The sequence below is a fragment of the Petaurus breviceps genome, unplaced genomic scaffold (genome assembly GCF_028583685.1).
Source record: "Petaurus breviceps papuanus isolate PSGF00001 unplaced genomic scaffold, PetGlider_PUasm1.0 38, whole genome shotgun sequence".
Taxonomy (NCBI): domain Eukaryota; kingdom Metazoa; phylum Chordata; class Mammalia; order Diprotodontia; family Petauridae; genus Petaurus; species Petaurus breviceps.
In genome coordinates, this window is record NW_027186304.1 from 24473499 (window position 1) to 24493385 (window position 19887).

Here is a 19887-nt window from a genome sequence, read left to right on the forward strand (position 1 = left end):
GAGGACAACCTGTGCAAAGGTATGGAGATGGGAAATGGAGTGTTATGTGTGAGAAACAGCAGCAAGAATGTGCAAAGGGGAGTAATAACCATAATAAGGCTGGGGAGGTGGCCTGAAACCAGAAAAGAGGGTTGGCCATCAGCTGATGACTTTTTCAGTCACAGAGTCTCTCCAGGCGCTGATTGTAAAGTTTATTTACAGGTGAAAGGAATACTCAATGCAGTTACAGATATTTTGAAGTATTAGCACATACATCTATGTCCTTCCTAGGACTAATATTTTTCTGTATAAAACATATTTAAAATACAAAATTTATTCTTGATAAAGGATGTTTTCACTTAGCCATCGCTATATATACACATTTTATAATAAACACAAATAATGGCAGAAATTCCATTGTCATTCATAAATACAAAATTTTATTTGGACTTCATTAGTTTAGAAAGACCACAATGCTTTTCAATGCCACAACATTCAAGACACTCGAAGTTATTCAAATATGTTACTACTTATTTACTTTAACTAAACAAAGTGCAGCTTAATAAAAGATATACCAAAGATAGAGTTCACAAATTCATTATCAGACTCCTCCCTCTTCCCCCCCATCCACCCCAACAAAAAATAGAATACAGTATATGCTGGACAGAACATAAGCTTCACTTTAAAAAAAAAAAGGGTTTTTTGTTTGTTTTACCATTAAAAAGGATCAAGATATCAGGCAAGTACATATATGTTCCTTGATATAGGAAAGGTATCTTCAAGAAATTCCTTTAAACAGGATTTGCTTTAGGACAACAGCATTATTTCAACATCTGTAATAGTTTCAAATACATCTCTTTTATGTGATCTCTGTGGTTCTTAAAAGTATAGTGTACAGTCTGTTCATTAAGAAACTGTGACAGCAATATTGCTGCCTTAGGTCTAAGTCAAGCCCAATATCTCTAACTCTAGTGATATGCTATAATTATTAACATACTATTAATAAATATTTTTTAAAGGATGGAAATCATACGGATTTTTGCTTTGCTGCAGAACCACTCCAATGCTACAAAGACGCTACAGCTGAAAAAGTCTTTTGAATAAAGAAAAAAACAAATGAACCATGACTTATGGAAGCTTTATTCAAAAAATTCTTCAGTTTTACAAATTTATCTTTAAAATAGTTAGCAAAGCACCAAATACTCTCTTCATACCAGAATAATTTCTGCCATTTTCATATAATTGACAAGAACTATTAAAACATTTATTTGAAGTATTATAGATTCCATTTCTCCCACTCCTTTGTATTAGGAGTACTGCAGTTTCCCCAGTGCCTACACAATATTTATAACACTGAGATAATGAAGGAAATATACAAATGTGTGTATGGGAAATGTGTAACAGTTAAATCCTACACAGGATTAAATATTTGCATATTTACAGGTTAGTGTGTAGCTCTGACTTGGATAACAAAGTGCGACATGAAATTGTCAAAATGATTGTAGTGCAGAGTCGGATATTCTTCCCCCTTCCCAAGAATCTTTTTTTACTATGTCCCTAAGGAGCAAATCAACAGCAACGGACATGTGGTCTTGGCGGAGGCAGTTCTGGTGGTATTTCTGGTTCTGGTTGTAAGGAAAGGATGCTGTTGGATAATTCATTTCTTAAAACATCCAGAGGCATCTTTAAGATGAGAGGGAAAGAATGCTTAAGTATTTAACGAAGTTATCTTTAACACAGTTTTTCAAACAGTAAAAATTAAACAGAAGTGAAAATCCCACTAATCCCCAAATAAATAATATCTGCATAATAACCCCAGACAAGAGCTATCACTCCCATTTATACTGCCCCCTTTGGGTTTGCAAAGTCTTTCTTTAAAAAATGATTGTGAGAAACTGAGCTTCACATCAAATTAAAATTCATTTGGTCCATTATTTTGGGGGAGAAAAAGTTAAAAGCTATGTTTCAATTACTTTTTGGATGAACTGAAATGTTTTCTACAAAACTGTAATTTGGTACACTGGTAAAGAAGGAAACTGCATCTCACTAGTGGAATACCTCTAACTGTCACCTCCCTGTGGCATGAAAGTCACTCTACGAAGGCTATCCCAGTGACAGCTCATCAGAGTCACTGAGCAATAGTCCTGGTCTGTGCCCAAGGTCGAGTCTAGTGAAGCATGGACGGCCTTACTGCCAGAAGACTGCCCACAAGAGGCTGAACGCTTCATGAGACACATGAAAAACACATGGCCCAGCTCAATGTCCACCATGATGCTGGTGGAGTGTTAGAAAAGAAAGCAGAGGAGCTAAGAAACACAAACCATTCAGGAGGAGAAGGGGTAGGACTAAAAGCCATTCTCCACTGAAGTATATTGCTTAAAGTATAAATGCTTTTACAGACAAGCTTTGAGACCAATAAATATGTCTACAAATTTTGAAATCGTTTGTACCCTGAAGACTTCACTAAGTTAAAATACTGATTAAATAAGCATTTAAGTAAAAAAAAAAAGTTTAAATCTTCGAGTATAAGCATAATCAACACGTTCAAAAATGATTTATCCTGTGTCAAGCACCTCCATGCTATATACAATATTCTTTAAAATAAATCAGACATGACAGAAAGATAAATATCATTTTAAAGAGTATTCAATACTCAAAAGGTACAAAGATCATGCTTTACTGAGAGCCTGTGTACTGAATCCATTTCAATTCAAGTAAGGGAAAAAAAGGAGCAAATGGAACCTGATAACAGAGTATGTTCCTTTTGTCATATCTGGTTATTCTATTAAAACCTCAATATTTAAGCACTTAAGCATGTTACATGTTAGTTCTGACCTACATTGCAAATTCTGATATGGCCTAAGATCAATGACATAGTTTAGTATTTTATCTGCTTCTGGTCATTCAAAATAACCAAGGGAATTTAGTTTCTATATTAAAGTCTTTAACTAAGTCATAGCAAAGGGTAAAAGGTCAAGGTTTCACATCCCATTATGAATAACAAAAAGAATTTTACCTTTTTCAGAATATCATCAACAAGTTTTAGAAATATCTCGTCCACATTGAAATTATCCTTGGCACTTGCTTCACAGAATCTCATCCCAGTTATCTGTTGTGCAAACTAATGGAAAGAGATATAAAAAAAAGTGAAAATCAAAAGTCTTTAATTGTTGGCAGCAGCACATGCAATTGTGATTTAGCACTAGCTCAGCTAATACCTGGCTGTATGACCATGGATACATAACTTATTTAAAGTTTCTGTATCTTACTTTCTCATCTGTAAAATGAGGTCAAACTTTTTCTAAAATTCTGTGAACTTCATAGAAACTAACAAGAATTTATTACATGCTAAGCAAATACAAGTTCTCATATTCTAAGAGTAAAAATTTTCCTTAAATCAAACTAGTTACAAAATTTGGTAGGTCTGAAATGGTGAAATTTGAATATGATTTTGCCTATTTATACTGAAGCCCTTAGTGAAAGCCTACATAGCTTAGAATGTTAGAAAGGAAGCCTAAGAAAGCATGACCAAAGTAAAATTGTTTCAAAATAAGATGACATATGGGGCAGCCAGGTAGCACAGCGAGTAAGAGCACCAGCTCCAGTGTTGGGATGACCTGGATCAAATCCGGGCTCAGACACTCAGCACCACACCCAGAAATAACTGGCCGTGTAACCTTGAGCAAGTTACTTAACCCTGATTGCTTAAAAAAAAAAATAAGATGACATATAAAAACATTTTAAATGAAGGGCTAAATAATGTAAAATCAGTATTACAAATATTCTGTATGCTAAAGCAACTCTTTCTACATATTCAGATGAATTCAGGGACCAGATGTAAAGGAAAATTAGTTATAAAAGCTGCATATTATACCGCTAAATTAGAGTCCCTACTCATTTTAGGCCTGGTCAATCCACGCCCCTGAGAACTCTGCCCACTCCCTCTTACCTTTTCACCCTGCTGTCTAGTGATTTCTCTGTCAGTTTCACAGTCCAACTTATTCCCAACTAACAAAAGTTCTGCATCTTCTGAGGCGTACTGTGGAATTAAAACAGAATAACTTTTTGCACCCTGGAGATACAAGACTTTTCTTCCAAACAACGTTTAGAATCTTGTAATTCAGATTTTAGAATCTGAAAACACACTGTTTTTTTGTTGAGAAAAAAAAAAGACTCAGCGAAAGTCTATGGTTTAAATCCCTTATTAAGCTCTGGTTCTAAAAATTCCAACTATACTGAGCATTTTTCCTTCTTGTTTTGATTATAATGATGTGTGACTAAGGAACTCTTCCTTTGAGTGTGTTGTGGCTCTACCACAAAACAAAAGCAGGCAATGAAGTGGGTACACACTAGCCTCCCAAGGTAATGCTTTGATCCTGACTGCCCAGGTGTGTCTAAAGTGACATCACAGACTTTTGCTACAGAGTGGGGGGGGGGGGGGGGAGACAGCCAGCCATTTCTGTTGGAGACAATAGGAGAATAAAGTGTGTGGGTCTTTTTTTAGAAAGAGAGGATTAACACTATGTTCATTAAAATGAGCAGCACACGTGTTATCTGTGTGTAAAGTATGTAGTATGGATAGAAAGCTGGCCTTAGCAGGATCAGGATGATCTGAGATCTAAGTTCTACCTGAGTGACTGTGGAAAAATTCTGTAACCTCTCAGTATTTAATGTAACTCTCTAATTCTACACAGGAGCTTGCTGATCTGCAATGGAGGAAGTATTCACTGAGAGAACTATCCATACTGGTGAAATCACAGGTTTGGACTCCCCAAACTCCAACTATATTTAGAACACATAATTGTAGTTCACTGTTTAAGGAACTGTAAACATTTTTTTTTTTGGTGGGGTGGTAGTGGTTAAAGGAAATAAGGTAAGTAACCAAACCTCAATTTATTCTCAAAGATGTTATTTTTAGAAAATTAGAGTTTCTTTTTTGGAAGATGGGGGTTATATACGATTTAAAACCTTTTTATCTTTAAAGAACAAAACTAAATAATTAATTTATATTATTTTATAAGAAATATGCAAGGCCTACCTTATCAATCATTTTCATCCATTTTGGTAGATCATCAAATGTCTCTTTCTTTGTAATATCGTACACTAATATGATTCCCTTGGCACTTCTGTAATAAGCTGAGGTAATGCTGTTGAATCTCTCCTGACCTGCTGTGTCCCTAGGAAGGAATAACAAACACTGGGACGAGGATTCCATCAACTCACAAGGTATGAACAAAACAAGATGCTCTCTATTTGGTGTCAATTCTGTATACTGAAATCTATGGCGGTAGGCGGGTGATACATGTACAACATTTCTTCTTAATGATTATGGTCAACAAAAAGAGCAGAAGAACCCTCAAAAACTGACGTTTCCTTGACAGAAGGACATCAACTAAAAGAGAAGAGCGCAGATTTAATTATAGAAGGATACTAAGAATGGGGATGGCCAATGAACAAGGAGCAACAATATGTTCAGAGTGAGTTTCTTCTTCCTTTTTGGCTTTTTGGAGGGCAATTGGAGTCAAGTGACTTGCCCAAGGTCACACGGCTAGTTTTTGGGTTAAGTGTCTGAGGCTGCATTTGAACTCAGGTCCTCCTGACTCCAGGGCCAGTGCTCTATTCACTGCGCCACCTAGCTGCCTGAATTTCTTCTTCTTAAAGGCATAAAAAGCAATGATAATGATTCCATATCACACTGAAACATGTGAATCAGGACTTCATAGAAAAAGAAAAAAAATTTAAATGAAACTTTCTCCAAGTATATTGAAAACAAAAAATAACAAAAATCCAAACATACAACTTACAGGCAATGTAAAAATAATAGTATAAATGACTGAAAACAATGTAATTTGATAACATACAAGGAACGCAGATATTTACAAACAAATGTTAATTTCACTGAGCACAACGAATGTGTCATTTTTGTCCCTGAATCTCTAATGTTCAGCATGTAACAGAAATATCATAAATGCTTGTTGATTGATCATTAATTTTCTTTTTATTGTTTGGGTTTTCAAAAACTGAATGCAGCACTAAAAAGTAAGGTTCTTCAAATCCATAGCATAGTTACTATAAAGACCAGCTGCAATCCCAATTTATCTGAATCTGATGTGTCTGCAGCAGAATGTGTCTTGTCCTTCTCTTTTTTGGCTTTTGTGCTAATACCTAAATGAGTATCAACCATCACCAACCATCACAACAGCAGCCTTTCTAGTTTAGTTTTCTTAAAAATACACTCCCTTCCAGCTATGCAACGGTTAGCTTTACAATGCTGTTGTTTAAGGGCCCCTCAAAACAAGGCCTGGTTTGTGGTTTCTATGACCTTTCTTAGGAGGTTCTTTGTGGTTACTTTTACTTTTCAAAATTTCTGTAACTTCGTGTCACCCATTCTTCGTTGAAGGAATATAAAAGGATGGATTTCTCTCTAGAGAATATACTCATGCATTCACAATTTATCCTCAACTATTATAATATGAGACCTATTTTCCCTTATCATGGTCTTTGTGTATTGGAAAGTTAACTCCCCTTAGCCCTATGGAATATGAGTTAGGACTCGGAAGTGGAATCCTAAGGGAAAAAGCTATCAGCACCTCAATCAAAGGGACTTTGAACTTCACTTGAAAGAACAGCCTAATAACCATCCTCTTGGCAATGACCAGGCAATCTGGAGGCAGAACTCCCTGGGAATACTCATAACCCACAATAATCAGTTCCTATCCTATAAATCTATGTAGTTTTAATTGCATCTTGTATTTTTTTCCCTTTTAACTTCAAAAACTAACTGAAGTTTCTTCTTGATTCCCCAATTACAACTTCACATGTAAGGGTTCTGCTGGGCCCAAATGGCACCACAGCACCTGGCATCATAGATAAGATTCCCCCACACACCCCTTGTTAGCATACCTTGACTAGATGAGTAAAAATTATAATCCTCTAATTTTCATCCTACTTAACCAGTTATAGTATTCTAAATATCCCAATGTACAGGACAGGAAGCAAAAAGAACAGATAATGCCTTGATACTACCAGTCATTTCTGGAATACCTAAAAAGGAAAGAGCATTATCCCTAATATATGTCAGAAAAAAACCCTAAAAAGTTGGGAAGTTATCTTGGGAGTAGTCGTATTCCCTTCCCCATTTGAACACAGGTGTGAAGGAATGCAGCTCTGTCCAGTTCCCCCGCTTCTCATCACCTCTAGACCCAAGGCTTCATTGTCTAGTAAAGAACATCCTTTAATAAATCTCATTTGAACACTAAGTCTTGTCCCTTTTTTCCTTTTCCCTTCTTAGTGCAGTCCTTTGCTGCCAAGTGAAGGAATTGAAACGAATAGAAGAAACTGATCAGGTTTCCTGATTTTAAAATTCCTTAAAAAAAACACAGTGAGAGCTCATTTGAAGTGCTACAGTGAGTAATCCTAATTTAAATCTCTTTTGACTTTTGCTATGAAAATGCAAAATAATGGTGTTAAGGACTCAGTTCATATAAAGGATGCCTAAATATATTTCATCCACGGGATCATAAACTGTTCTCTAGAAGGTACAAAGTTACTGACTCACTACTCTGAAGCTGACATGTACTGAAGGATGGTGAGAAAATAGCCAATGTGATCAAGTTGGCGAGCTTGACATAAAATCTTTTTTTATTGAAACCTCAACATTAAGCAATCTTTTACTTATATAAATGAGTGTGCATTGATCAAGCAAACTGGCTGTGCTTCCTTCTTTCCTTCAAGATATCTGTTCACATAAATAAAAACTGATTTGCTAACGTACCTGCTTTTGTGAAGACAAATGGTACAGATCCATCTGAGCTGAGCAGTTTAGAGATTGTGTAGGCTAGGCAAATTAATCCAGGGATTTCAATTATCTATGCTAATAAAGCCCTTTGCTCTCAGAGAAACTGTGCTATGGGAAAGGTTAATTATTTTTCCTCTTATTCCCACAAGAATGGGGAAAAAAAGAAGCACAAATTTAAGAATATAAGAAAAAACAGGTATCATAGGTTGAAATTTGCCATTTCAATGTTTGTGAAGAAAAAAAAGAGCAAATTATCAAGGTAAGAAATATTACATGGCCCTATTTTTCTTTTCCTAAGAGTCCCACATCTGAAGCACTGGCTATGTGACCTTAAGTGACCTGGTCAAGTCACTTAACTTTAATACACTGGGTATAACTTGCTAAGGCTCTAAGTTGCAGAGACATTTCTGACCTGCACTGGTAGACAGTGTTCCCTAGAAACTAGGGAAATCAAAAGTCTACTCCTTATCCCTGTTCTAGGAGAACAGGTTACTTTTAAGGACTAACAAACTGTTTCATTCAAATGAGGCTTATCTATTAATTAAGAGTAGTCTGAAGGACCACTAAACTGGAAAAGGGCTATAGTTACTGTACCCTTAAAAGAACAAATCATCCAGTCTTTTTGGCCTGAGTTAGTCCTTCAGTCAAATAAAAAGTCAGTCACTCGTTTCAGTTATGTTTGATTCTCTGTGACCCCACCTGAGGTTTTCTGGGTTTTTCCTTCCCCAGCTCATTTTCCAAATGAGGAACTGAGACAAACAGGGTTAAGGGACTTGCCCAGGGTCACAAAGCTAGTAAATGTCTGAGGCAGGATTTGAAAGTGAAAAACAGAACACATGCAAACTAGGTATATATTAGCTGGAGAATACCTGTACTCAGGTATTGTAAAAACCACCTGGTACATGAAAGATGATCCCAGGATTAAAGTTACAATGGATTTTAATTTTTCATGAGGAACTGCCCAAATTTTGACATATACTGGAAAAGGCATTGCTAGCCCATCAGAAATTCTAATTGTGTTCTAGAGTTGGGAGGTCTTATATAAATATATATATATGTATGTTTGTGTGTGTGTGTGTGTGTGTAAATGTATATGGTAGGGAGACTGCAGGGAGGGAAGGACTAATGTCAGACATATTTTGATGGACTTCAAAGGGACTTAAGAAACTTAAGTACAATAAACTAATCTTCTATTTCTTGGATTTGAATATCCTATTAATTACTACTAACACAAGAGATGTCAATTTTTTAATAATAGTGAAATATCTGTTGTTAAAATTCCTATTATTTTTATTTGGTAACCTAGTGGCCTGAATTAATATACATGTCAAATAATCTAACTTAACCTTTACTACAGAGCACCTTATTCACTATTTATAGAATATAATTTATCTTATTCATTATATTAATAGAACAACAGACTCATGGATTCTAAGCCCAAAGGGGATATGAGAGATAATTCAAACCAATGCCCTCACTTTGGAGATGAGACGCCTGAGCCCAGAAAGATGAAGCGCCTTAAGGCCACAGTATCAGTCAATGACAGAGCCAGGACTTGGACACAGAACTTTCAACCATCTCAGTGATCTTTTCACTAAAGGTGTGGCTTTTGACCGAGGGTCCGCAGACTTCCAAGGAATCTATGGATAGATTTCAGGTCTATGAATTTCAATGAGAAAAAAAATTACATCTTTTTTCAATATAATTGCTTTCCTTTGTAATTCAATGTATTTTATTTTATGTATTTAAAAACACTATTCTGAAAAGGGGTCCATAGACTCCATCAAACTGCCAAAGAGGTTCATGACACAAAAAGGTCAAGAAACCCTACACAGAAGGTTAAAAAATTAAAAGCCAAAAAGATAAACTTTCAAATTCTTTTGGTTGTTTCTGTATACACACATCAATGGTTAAATTATACTAATTTTCTGTTATAAAAATCAGTCTGGAAAGAATTGAAAATTCTCTTCTCTCCATCTAAGTTTATATTTTATAGTCCATCTTTTACTGTGTTCTGCCCCGAATGCCTGATGAAGCATCTTCTCACGGAAGACTACTTTATATTAATAAAAATATTTATAATGATAAAATATTTTCTTCTTATTTCAAATGCTTCTTTTCTCAATTTTTTTTTCCCCTTTATACAGAAGATTCTCTGCTATCATATATGGTCTGAAAATTAGGAAATATGGTCAATGTCTTTAACTTCTCTAAGCCCTTTCCAATTCCTTGGTACTAACTTATCTTTCATAATTTCCAATATATAATTTTAGATATACATTCAAAGAAGCATTAAATCTTGACAGTGTTAGATCAAAAGATTTTAACTTTTCATGCATTCTTAAGCTTATGTAAAAAAAAACATACACAAAGCAATATATATTAAAGTATATGAGCTATAATGGAGAAAGTTCTTTTTCTGACTATATATGTATACATGTTACGTATAAAACATGGAATTAAGGAATGTGAGAATGACTAATATCAAAATAAAAATTACTTCCATGAATATCCCTGGGCCTTTTCCCTCTCTGCTTGTAAGCAATCTGAGGGAATGGAAAAGTAGCTGTGCACCAGGTTGCTCCAACTCCAAATCTTTAGAAAACACTGGTTGTTGAGTTATTTAATAAAACAAAATACCCAATGTTTTAACTAGATTACAGAGCAAAGGTATTCCCACTAGGGAACCAGAATTCAATTCAATAAACATTTATTAACCATAGACTATATAAATAATACTAACTTAAATGCTCAAAATCCAAAAAAAGAATACAAGTTCTTGTTGTCAAAGAGCTTATATTATACTAGACACAAGAAAACACTTGTTTCAGTCATGTCTGACTCTGTTACCCCATTTGGGGTTTTCTTGGCAAAGATAATGGATTAGTCTGCCATCTCCTTCTACAGCACATATTACAGATGAGGAAAATGAGGCAAATAGGGTTGTGACTTGCCCAGAGTCACAGAGCTAATAAGTGACTGAGGCTGGATTAGAACTCAGGAAGACTCGTCTTCTTGACTCCAGGCCCAGTACTCTATCCACTGCCATCATCTATCTACCTAGCTGCCACTAAGTATGTACTCAAAGCAATTTCAAAAGGGAGAAAATACTAAAAACTGGGGGTGAGAGGGGAAAGGAAAAGCACAGAAGTCACAATATTTTTATAGTGATGCTTAATCTGTGCTTTGAAGGAAGCTCAGAATTCTGGGAGGCAGAGGTGAGGAAGGAGTGCATGTGAGAAATGGCAGAGGACATGGTCTGCAGACGAGTCTCCCTGGAATGGAGAGTACCTGCTGGGGAGTGGTATGAAATAAGACTGGAAAGGCAGTCAGTCAACAAGCATCTATGAAGTGCCTGCTCTCTGCCAGGCACAGTACTAAGCCATGGAATACAAAGACAGGCAAAAGACAGTCCCTGCTCTCAAGGTGCTCACAGTCTAATGGGGGAGATAACATGAAACCAACTATGTACGTGATACATAAAGGAAAACTGGAGATAATCAACAGAGGGAAGGCACAAACATTCAAGGGGATCTTGTAGAAGGTGGAATTTTAGTGGGGACTGAAGGAAGCCAGGGAAGCAAAGGGGTGCAAATGAAAAGGGGGAACTTCCAGTGAAAATGTATACTATCCATTTCAGTCAAAAGGTGGAACATCTTGTTCGAGGAATAGCAAAATGGCTATTGTCACTGAACCGAAGATTACACGGTGGTGGGGGAGGGAGGGAGGTATAAAAAGGAAAGGTAGGAAGGAGTCAAGTTAGGAAGTAATTTGAATGCCAAAAGATTTTTTAAAGGTAGGTGAAAGCCAGACAGCAGAGGGCTTAAGAAAAGAGACAGGCAGGACTAGAGGTCACAGTGGAGGTAAAGAACAAGTTTAGGAGTATGAGGCAGAAGCAGAGATAGAGGAACAGGAAGCTGTCACGACAAACAGGAATTTCGGAGTTGAGGATCACTGGTGAATAAAAAGCTCACCTAAAGTGAGGAAGACTTGAGTTCAAACAGTTCCTATCAGTGTGATCCTGGGCAAGTCACTGAAGACTCTGTGTCTGCCTTAGTTTCCTCATCAAAATGCTTTGCAAAAACTGAAGTTCTAAATAAATGCTGTTATCATTATTGCTATTAGTATATCACCATTGTTAAGATGGAGGGCATAGGAACTGAAGAGTCATTGAACTGGAAGAATAAGCTATACAAGGGACCATCAACACATATCCTGAAGCCCCCAAGCATGAAGGCAGAAACTAGGGTGAGAAGAAGTCTGTGTATCAGATACTGAATTCCCTAAGAAAGGAGGGAGAGCAACGGAGAGAGACCACCATCAGACCAACAGACAGTGCTGTACCAGCACTGTTCTGAAACTACATTTCAAGCACTTAGTTCTGATTGACGCATCAACACACCCTTGAAGTCCATGACACAAAAAATGATAACAGCATGAAGTAGTATATCAGTTGTCTAAAATTTAAAAAAAAAAATTTATGTTGGCAACTCTCTGCATGGACAACATATGAAATAAAGGAGAACAAATACAAATTTAAATCGAATGTCAGAAAAAGTGGTATCATTAAATCACTCCATGAATGGTCAGTTTTAATTCAACACCAAGAATTTTGAAAATGTGAGCAACTTAGAGCAGGGGAGTGAAGAATTAAAGGTAAGAGTAACAGTAAGAGACAGCTGTCTCAGAAGAAATGTTTTTCAATTAAAAAGAAAGTTGGTATTTTGTGAATGAGCCTATAATAGTATTGTCTTTTATTTATTTATTTATTTTTATTAATTTGTTTGTTTCCTTTAGTTTACAGGATTCAATTCCACAATTCCTTGAGTTTCACATTTTGTCCCCCTCCCTACCCTTCCCCCCATGGTGGCATACAGTCAAGTGTAGGATCTGTAAATACTTTCACATTATACATTAGTCAGGTTATAAGGACGGATTGTACCAGCTGGAATGAAAAATGGTAAAGAGGACATAAAACCAAATAAGAGAAGGAAAAAGATCAGGTATTTTGCTTCCACCTGGATATAAACTTAGGTCTTTCTAGTTCTTTCTCTGGATGCACATATTTCTCTCCATCATGAGTCTTTTGGGATTGACTTATATCACTGCATCGCTGAGAGGAGTCCAGTCTATCAAAGTTGGTCATCACACATACGGTACGTTGTGTCTGTAATTATGTACAAATTTCTCCTGGTTCTACTCTTCTCACTCAGCATTAGTTTGTATAAGCCTCTCCAGGTAAATATGAAGACCGTCTGCTCCTCGTTTCTTATAGCACAATAGTATTCCATAACATGCATATACCACAACTTGTTCAGCCATTCCCCAATTGATGGGCACCCCCTTAATTTCCAATTCTTTGCTACCACAAAAAGAGTTGCTATAAACATTTTTGTACATATGGGTCTTTCTCTCATTTCTATGATCTCTTTGGGATATAACCCTAGGAGTGGTATTGCTGGATCAAAGGATATGAAAGTATTTATAGCCCTTTGGGCATAGTTCCAGATTGCTCTCCAGAAAGGCTGGATCAGTTCACAACTCCACCAGCAATGCATTAGTGTTCCAATTTGCCCACATCCTCTCCAGCATTTGTCATTTTCCTGTTTTGTCATCTTAGCCAATCTGACTGGTGAGATGTGGTACCTCAGAGTTGTTTTGATTTGCATTTCTCTAATCAATAGTGAATTAGAGCATTTCTTCATGTGCTTAATAGATAGCTTTAATTTCTTTCTCTGAAAACTGCCTGTTCATATCCTTTGACCATTTATCAATTGGGGAATGACTTGTATTCTTATAAATTTGACTCAATTCTCTGTATATTTCAGAAATGAGTCCTTTGTCACAGACATAGGTTGTAAAGATTCTTTCTCAATTTCCCACCTCCCTCTTAATCTTGGTTACATTGGCTTTGTTTGTACAGAAGTTTTTCAATTTCATGTAGTCAAAATTATCCATTTTACATTTTATAATGTTCTCTAATTCTTGTTTGGTCATTAAGTCTTTCCCTCTCCACAAGTCTGATAGGCAAACTATTCCTTGTTTTCTGAGACTGCTTACAGTATCAACCTTTATACCTAGATCATGCACCCATTTAGACTTGATTTTGGTATATGGTGTTAGATAATGGTCTATGCCCAGTTTCTGCCATACTATATTCCAGTTTTCCCAGCAGTTTTTGTCAAATAGTGAGTTCTTATCCCAAAAACCAGGGTCTGGAGGTTTATCAAACAATACATTACTATAGTCATTGACTTCTGAATCTCATGTGCCTAATCTATTCCATTGATCCTCTCCTCTATTCCTCAGCCAGTACCAAGCAGTTTTGATGACTGCTGCTTTATAATACAGATTGAAATCTGGTATAGCTAGTTCACCTTCCCTAGCATTTCTTTTCATTAATTCCCTTGATATTCTGAACCGTTTATTCTTCCAAATGAATTTTGTTACTATTTTTTCTAGCTCTATAGTTTTTTGGTAAATTAATTGGTATGGCACTAAATATATAATTTAATTTAGGTAAAATTGTCATTTTTATTATATTAGCTCGACCCAGCCACGAGCAATTGATATTTTTCCAATTAGTTAGATCTGATTTATTTGTGTGAAAAGTGTTTTGATCATACAGGTCCTGGGTTTGTTTTGGCAGGTAGATTCCCAAATATTTTATAATGTCTACAGTAGCTTTAAATGGGATTTCTCTTTCTATCTCTTGCTGATGAATTTTATTGGAAATTGGAAATATATAGGAATGCCGAGGATTTATGTGGGTTTATTTTATATCCTGTAACTTTGCCAAATTTATTTATTGTCTCAAGTAGTTTTTTACTTGATTCTCTAGGATTCTCTAAGTTTATCATCATATCATCTGCAAAGAGTGATAGCTTGGTCTCTTCTTTGCCTAATTTGATTCCTTTTTTTTTCTCTAATTGCTACTGCTAACATTTCTAGTACCAGATTGAATAAGAGGGGTGATAGTGGACACCCTTGTTTCACCCCTGATCTTACGGGAAATGCTTCTAGCTTCTCCCCATTACATATAATACTTGCTGATGGCTTTAAATAGATGCTACCTATTATTTTAAGGAAGGCTCCATTTATTCCTATACTTTCTAATGTTTTTAATAGGAATGGATGTTGTATTTTGTCAAAAGCCTTTTCTGCATCTATTGAGATGATCATGTGGTTTCTGCTAGTTTTATTGTTGATATGATCAATTATACTGATGATTTTCCTAGTACTAAACCATCCTTGCATTCCTGGAATAAATCCTACCTGATCAAAGTGTATTATTCTTGAGATAAGTTGCTGTAGTCTTTTTGCTAGTATTTTATTTAGAATTTTTGCATCTATATTCATGAGGGAGATTGGTCTATAATTTTCTTTCTCTGTTTTATCTCTTCCTGATTTAGGTATCAGTACCATATTTGTGTCATAAAAAGAATTTGGTAGGACTCTTTCTTCACTAATTTTCCCAAATAGTTTGTAGAGTATTGGAATCAATTGTTCTTTAAATGTTTGATAGAATTTACTAGTGAATCCATCTGGCCCTGGAGATTTTTTCCTAGGGAGCTGACTAATGGCTTGTTCAATTTCTTTTTCTGAGATGGGATTATTTAAGTAATTTACTTCCTCTTCAGTTAATCTGGGCAACTTGTATGTTTGTAAATATTCATCCATTTCCCTAAGATTGTCAAATTTATGTGCATACAATTGGGAAAAATAATTCCTAATTATTGATTTGATTTCCTCTTCATTGGAGGTAGATTCATCCTTTTCATTTTTGATATTCATAATTTGGTTTTCTTCTTTCTTTTTTTTATCATATTGACTAAGAGTCTATCAATTTTGTTGGTTTTTTCATAAAACCAGCTCTTAGTTTTATTTATTAATTCAATAGTTTTCTTAATTTCAATTTTATTAATCTCTCCTTTTGTCTTCAGTATTTCTAATTTAGTATTTAATTGGGGATTTTGAATTTGTTCTTTTTTCTAGGTTTTTTAATTGCATGCCCAATTCGTTGAGCTCCCTTTTCTCTAATTTAATCACGTATGCATTCAGGGATATAAAACTTCCCCTAAGAACTGCCTTTAATGCATCCCACAGATTTTGGTATGTTGTCTCATTATTATCATTCTCTTGAATGAAATTACTGATTGTTTCTATAATTTCTTGTTTGACCCACTCATTCTTTAGGATTAAATTGTTTAATTTCCAATTAGTTTTTAGTCTGTCTTTCCCTGGCCCTTTATTGCATATAATTTTTATTGCATCATGATATGAGAAGGATGCATTTAATATTTCTGCCTTACTGCATAGAATTGTGAGGTTTTTATGCCCTAGAACATGGTCAATTTTTGAGTATGTGCCATGAACCTCTGAGAAGAAAGTATATTGCTTTTTATCCCCATTCAGTTTTCTCCAGAGATCTATCATACCTATCCTCTCTAAAATCTTCTGAGACAGCTGTCTCAGAAGAAATGTTTTTCAATTAAAAAGAAAGTTGGTATTTTGTGAATGAGCCTATAATAGTATTGTCTTAAAAAATCAGTGTATACAACAGGCCTAAATTCTAAAAGTACTTCTCTCCCATAACATGAAATTCAGTATAAAAGTCATCTTAAAGTACCAAAAGATAATCATTACAAAAGCAGTCTTACAGAGGTAAGTGTGATTACAGTGATACTTTGGTATAATGGGACAATTTAAAGGATCTGATTATTATCCACTTCTAATTTTTTCCTTTAAAACATCAAGCAAATTATGCAAAACAAATATCTTTTTAGACAGGCTATAGCCACCAAAGTAAGAAAGTGTCTACAATGATTAATCGTATCAACCTTTAAAATATGGTTATATGAATTATAAGACTCAAAAGATGACTTCAGAAACTTAAACTCCATCCATATCATCAAAAATACCTAAGGTGCCCATTTGGGCATTATGTTTTTGTGACTGCTATATAAAATAAGTTTTAAATATGTAATTTTTTACTTTAGAGGTACTTAAAGAAATAATAGTTTATACAGAAAAACAATTTTTCACTGTTTTTGTATTCTGTCATTAAAAGGCTGTCAATTTAAATCTTTCCTAGTTTTTTCTCTTAAGTTGCTTTTAAAAAAGCGAAAAATAGTATTTTCATATTTTTTTAAAGGGTCATGGTTTACAAATCAAAATTTGCTGCCTTTTTAGACAGGGCCTAGTCCATAAGATATTTTAAACAAAAACCAGAGGTCTAATAATTAAAAAACAAAAACTGAAGTGAGCTACAAATGATTAAAAAAAAAAAAAGATATTACCTCAGACAACTCCAGAAGACCACTGACAAGCAATGTTGGTTCTGCTGTAGCTATGTCCCAAACAGGGACACAGATGAAGAATGAAGACATGCCACTAACATTCAAGCATTAGGTGACCGGTGATGCCAAAGATGAAGCAGCAATTAACGCAGATGGAAGCAAACAAACACATGGTGTGACAAACAGAGTTGAGGTTGACCTGCCGAGAGGAGTTAGTAAGCTGAGTATACTGCATCTATGTCATTACAAACAAAATGGCATAATAGAAAATCTCAATGGTGTCATTTTAAAATCACCACTAGATTTCATTTCCTCTTTTTTTTTCCACAGAAGAACTTTCAGCACTAGATGTAGTTTCTAATGCCATCTGTGCATCAAGCAATGTTAACAGTTAAAGAAAAGCTAGTTAGCAGCTTAAAAGGTAGCTAATAAGAGAGCTGGTTTATTCTGTCATTATAGTTGCAGTATGAGTTATACTAAAATACTATCAAAGAATATGCTGTTAAGGCTGAAGAGTACAAAGCTTTTCTGAGACTGGATTCTAGTTATCTAATCTGCATAAATGGGATTTTAAACACAATGAAACAACATCAAAATTATGTTAGAAAGTTTACTTACATGACTCACTGCAAACACTCATGCTATTTTATTCAAAGGTGCCTCTACTTCCTAGGGACAATTTTCTTTTTAATTGACCTGATATGGCTTTGAACATTGGGATTTCCTTTAGATGCTGTTACAAAATTTCATATAAACACAAATAATATTTTAAAGATTAATGTTTTTGCTATTTCTGGTCATTTTTATTTCTCATGTCAAAGAAATAAAATTAGGAACTAAAAAACTCTGCCTCTTTATTATAGTCGTTTTTGTCTTCCTAAAATGCCTTATTTTTAAGAAATGGCAAAATTGGTGAACTTCTTCTTCTCTGACTAAATTACTCCCCCCCGAAAGATCAAGTCTCATTTTATAACAATAATAACTCCTTAATTTGTATGACATTTTACAGTTTAAAAGTATTTAACAGAATTCTGTTAAATAAAAAAAAATGAGACTCACTGAATCAAATATTGCCTTGAGTCACAGAATTAATAACTAAACAGAACCAGAACTAAAAGGACTGTCCCCTGACTCCCGAGGTCACATTGTTGTATCCCTACATTTTCTGTTTATTTATTTTTTGTTTTTGCTTTTTTGGAGGGGGGAAGGTAGGGCAATTGGGGCTAAGTGACTTGTCGAAGGTCACAAGGCTAGTTTTTGTGTTAAGTGTCTGAGGCTTGATTTGAACTCAGCTCCTCCTGACTCCAGGGATGGCACTCTATTCACTGCGCCACCTAGCCACCCCTGTTTAGTTTCTATATTTTCACATTTAAAATATGCTAGACCACTTCCGAAGAGCAATTAAGTTATTGCTTCTTAGACTTCTAAGGAAGTAAGAAGCAATCTAAGTTAAATATGTTCTGAAATGAGTAAGAGGAAGAAAATGGAAATACAGAAAACCAGCTTAGGAACAGTTAATTTTATTAGACAAGCATATGGATCCATGTTAAAAAACACACACACACACACACAGACAAACATACACTGCTGAATGCATAGGTGCATACTGTTTTACTTACCAGATTTGTAATCTAATTTTCTTTCCCCTTAACTCTACTGTTTTGATTTTAAAATCAACACCTATGAATAAAACAGAGTAGAGAGGAAAAATAAGAAACCAAAATAATGAAAATTAAAAAAAAATATCATTTCTCTATTTTACATGTACATTCCTATTCATAAAGGAACTATAAAAATCCAATAATTATATCACCATGAGCCATTAAAGAGAGGTGGAAGAATACTACTGGCCTATAAACCTAATTTGTTTTCCAACTTTTGTACAAAATTCAGTTGTAAAATTCACCATGCTTGATATCTTATGAATTATTAAGAATTTATTTTCTAAATTACATAATTTCCTAGTAACAAAGATGCTGCTTCATTAAAAAATACATATTATATATCCAAATTAACAAAGTTATGGTCTTATGAAGTATACTATGGACTAATATTAACATATGAAAATATTTTCCTCAACGAACACACTAGAGGCACTTGCCCCCTTTTAATTTTAACTGGTTCTGCAGTATCAGGTAAAGTGATAGTTCCTTATAAATAATCTTATAGATGGGTACTGACCAGTCTTTATTGGAATAGAGAGCTCCTGGTGGAAAAATGTGGCACAATGGATAGAATGGACCCGAAGTAAGTAAGGCTTGAATTCAAATACAGCCTACGATACTTAATAGCTGTGTGATCCTTAGTCCATTCTGCCTCAGTTTCCTCAACTATAACATGGGAATTAATAATAGCACCTACCTCCCAGGGCTGTTGTGAGGATCACATGAGAGATCTGTAAAGCACGGTGCCTGGCACACTGAATGTTTATTCCCTCCTCTCTCTTCTGGAGGACTCCCTCTACAAAAGTTAGGTGTACATCTTCTCTGCAACTGAGTCTCAGCTGCTTAGAGTGCTGGGATGTTAAGTGATTTGCCCATAGTTACACTATGTGTTGGAGGGTCTTGCACTCAGGTCTTCTTGGCTTCAAGGCCAGCTTTCTATACACTATATACTGCCTTTCAGACACAGGTAACTATAAAAAAAAATTGTGATACTACGGTAATAGTACTTGGAAATGTCATGGTAATGGCAAAATCACTTGGGTAAGGCTATAGAGGTAAGCCATTTTTTTTGGAGGGCAATTGCGGTTAAGCGACTTGCCCAAGGTCACACACAGCTAGTTTTTGTGTTAAGTGTCTGAGGCCGAAC

The 19887-nt window shown here is 35.2% G+C and overlaps 1 protein-coding gene across 1 annotated transcript in view; it reads right to left on the minus strand.

Moving 5' to 3' along the window:
• Positions 1–396: 396 nt before the first annotated feature.
• RAB12 (RAB12, member RAS oncogene family) overlaps positions 397–19887 on the minus strand; it is a 47256-nt gene continuing 27765 nt past the window's right edge. Inside the window, exons 2-6 of the mRNA XM_069099663.1 lie at positions 18696–18756; positions 5018–5156; positions 3929–4018; positions 2996–3100; positions 397–1662 (exon numbers count right to left, since the gene is read on the minus strand). Coding sequence (XP_068955764.1) covers positions 1549–1662; positions 2996–3100; positions 3929–4018; positions 5018–5156; positions 18696–18756 — 509 coding nt within the window. The 3' untranslated portion in view covers positions 397–1548. The remainder of the gene's footprint in view (positions 1663–2995; positions 3101–3928; positions 4019–5017; positions 5157–18695; positions 18757–19887) is intronic.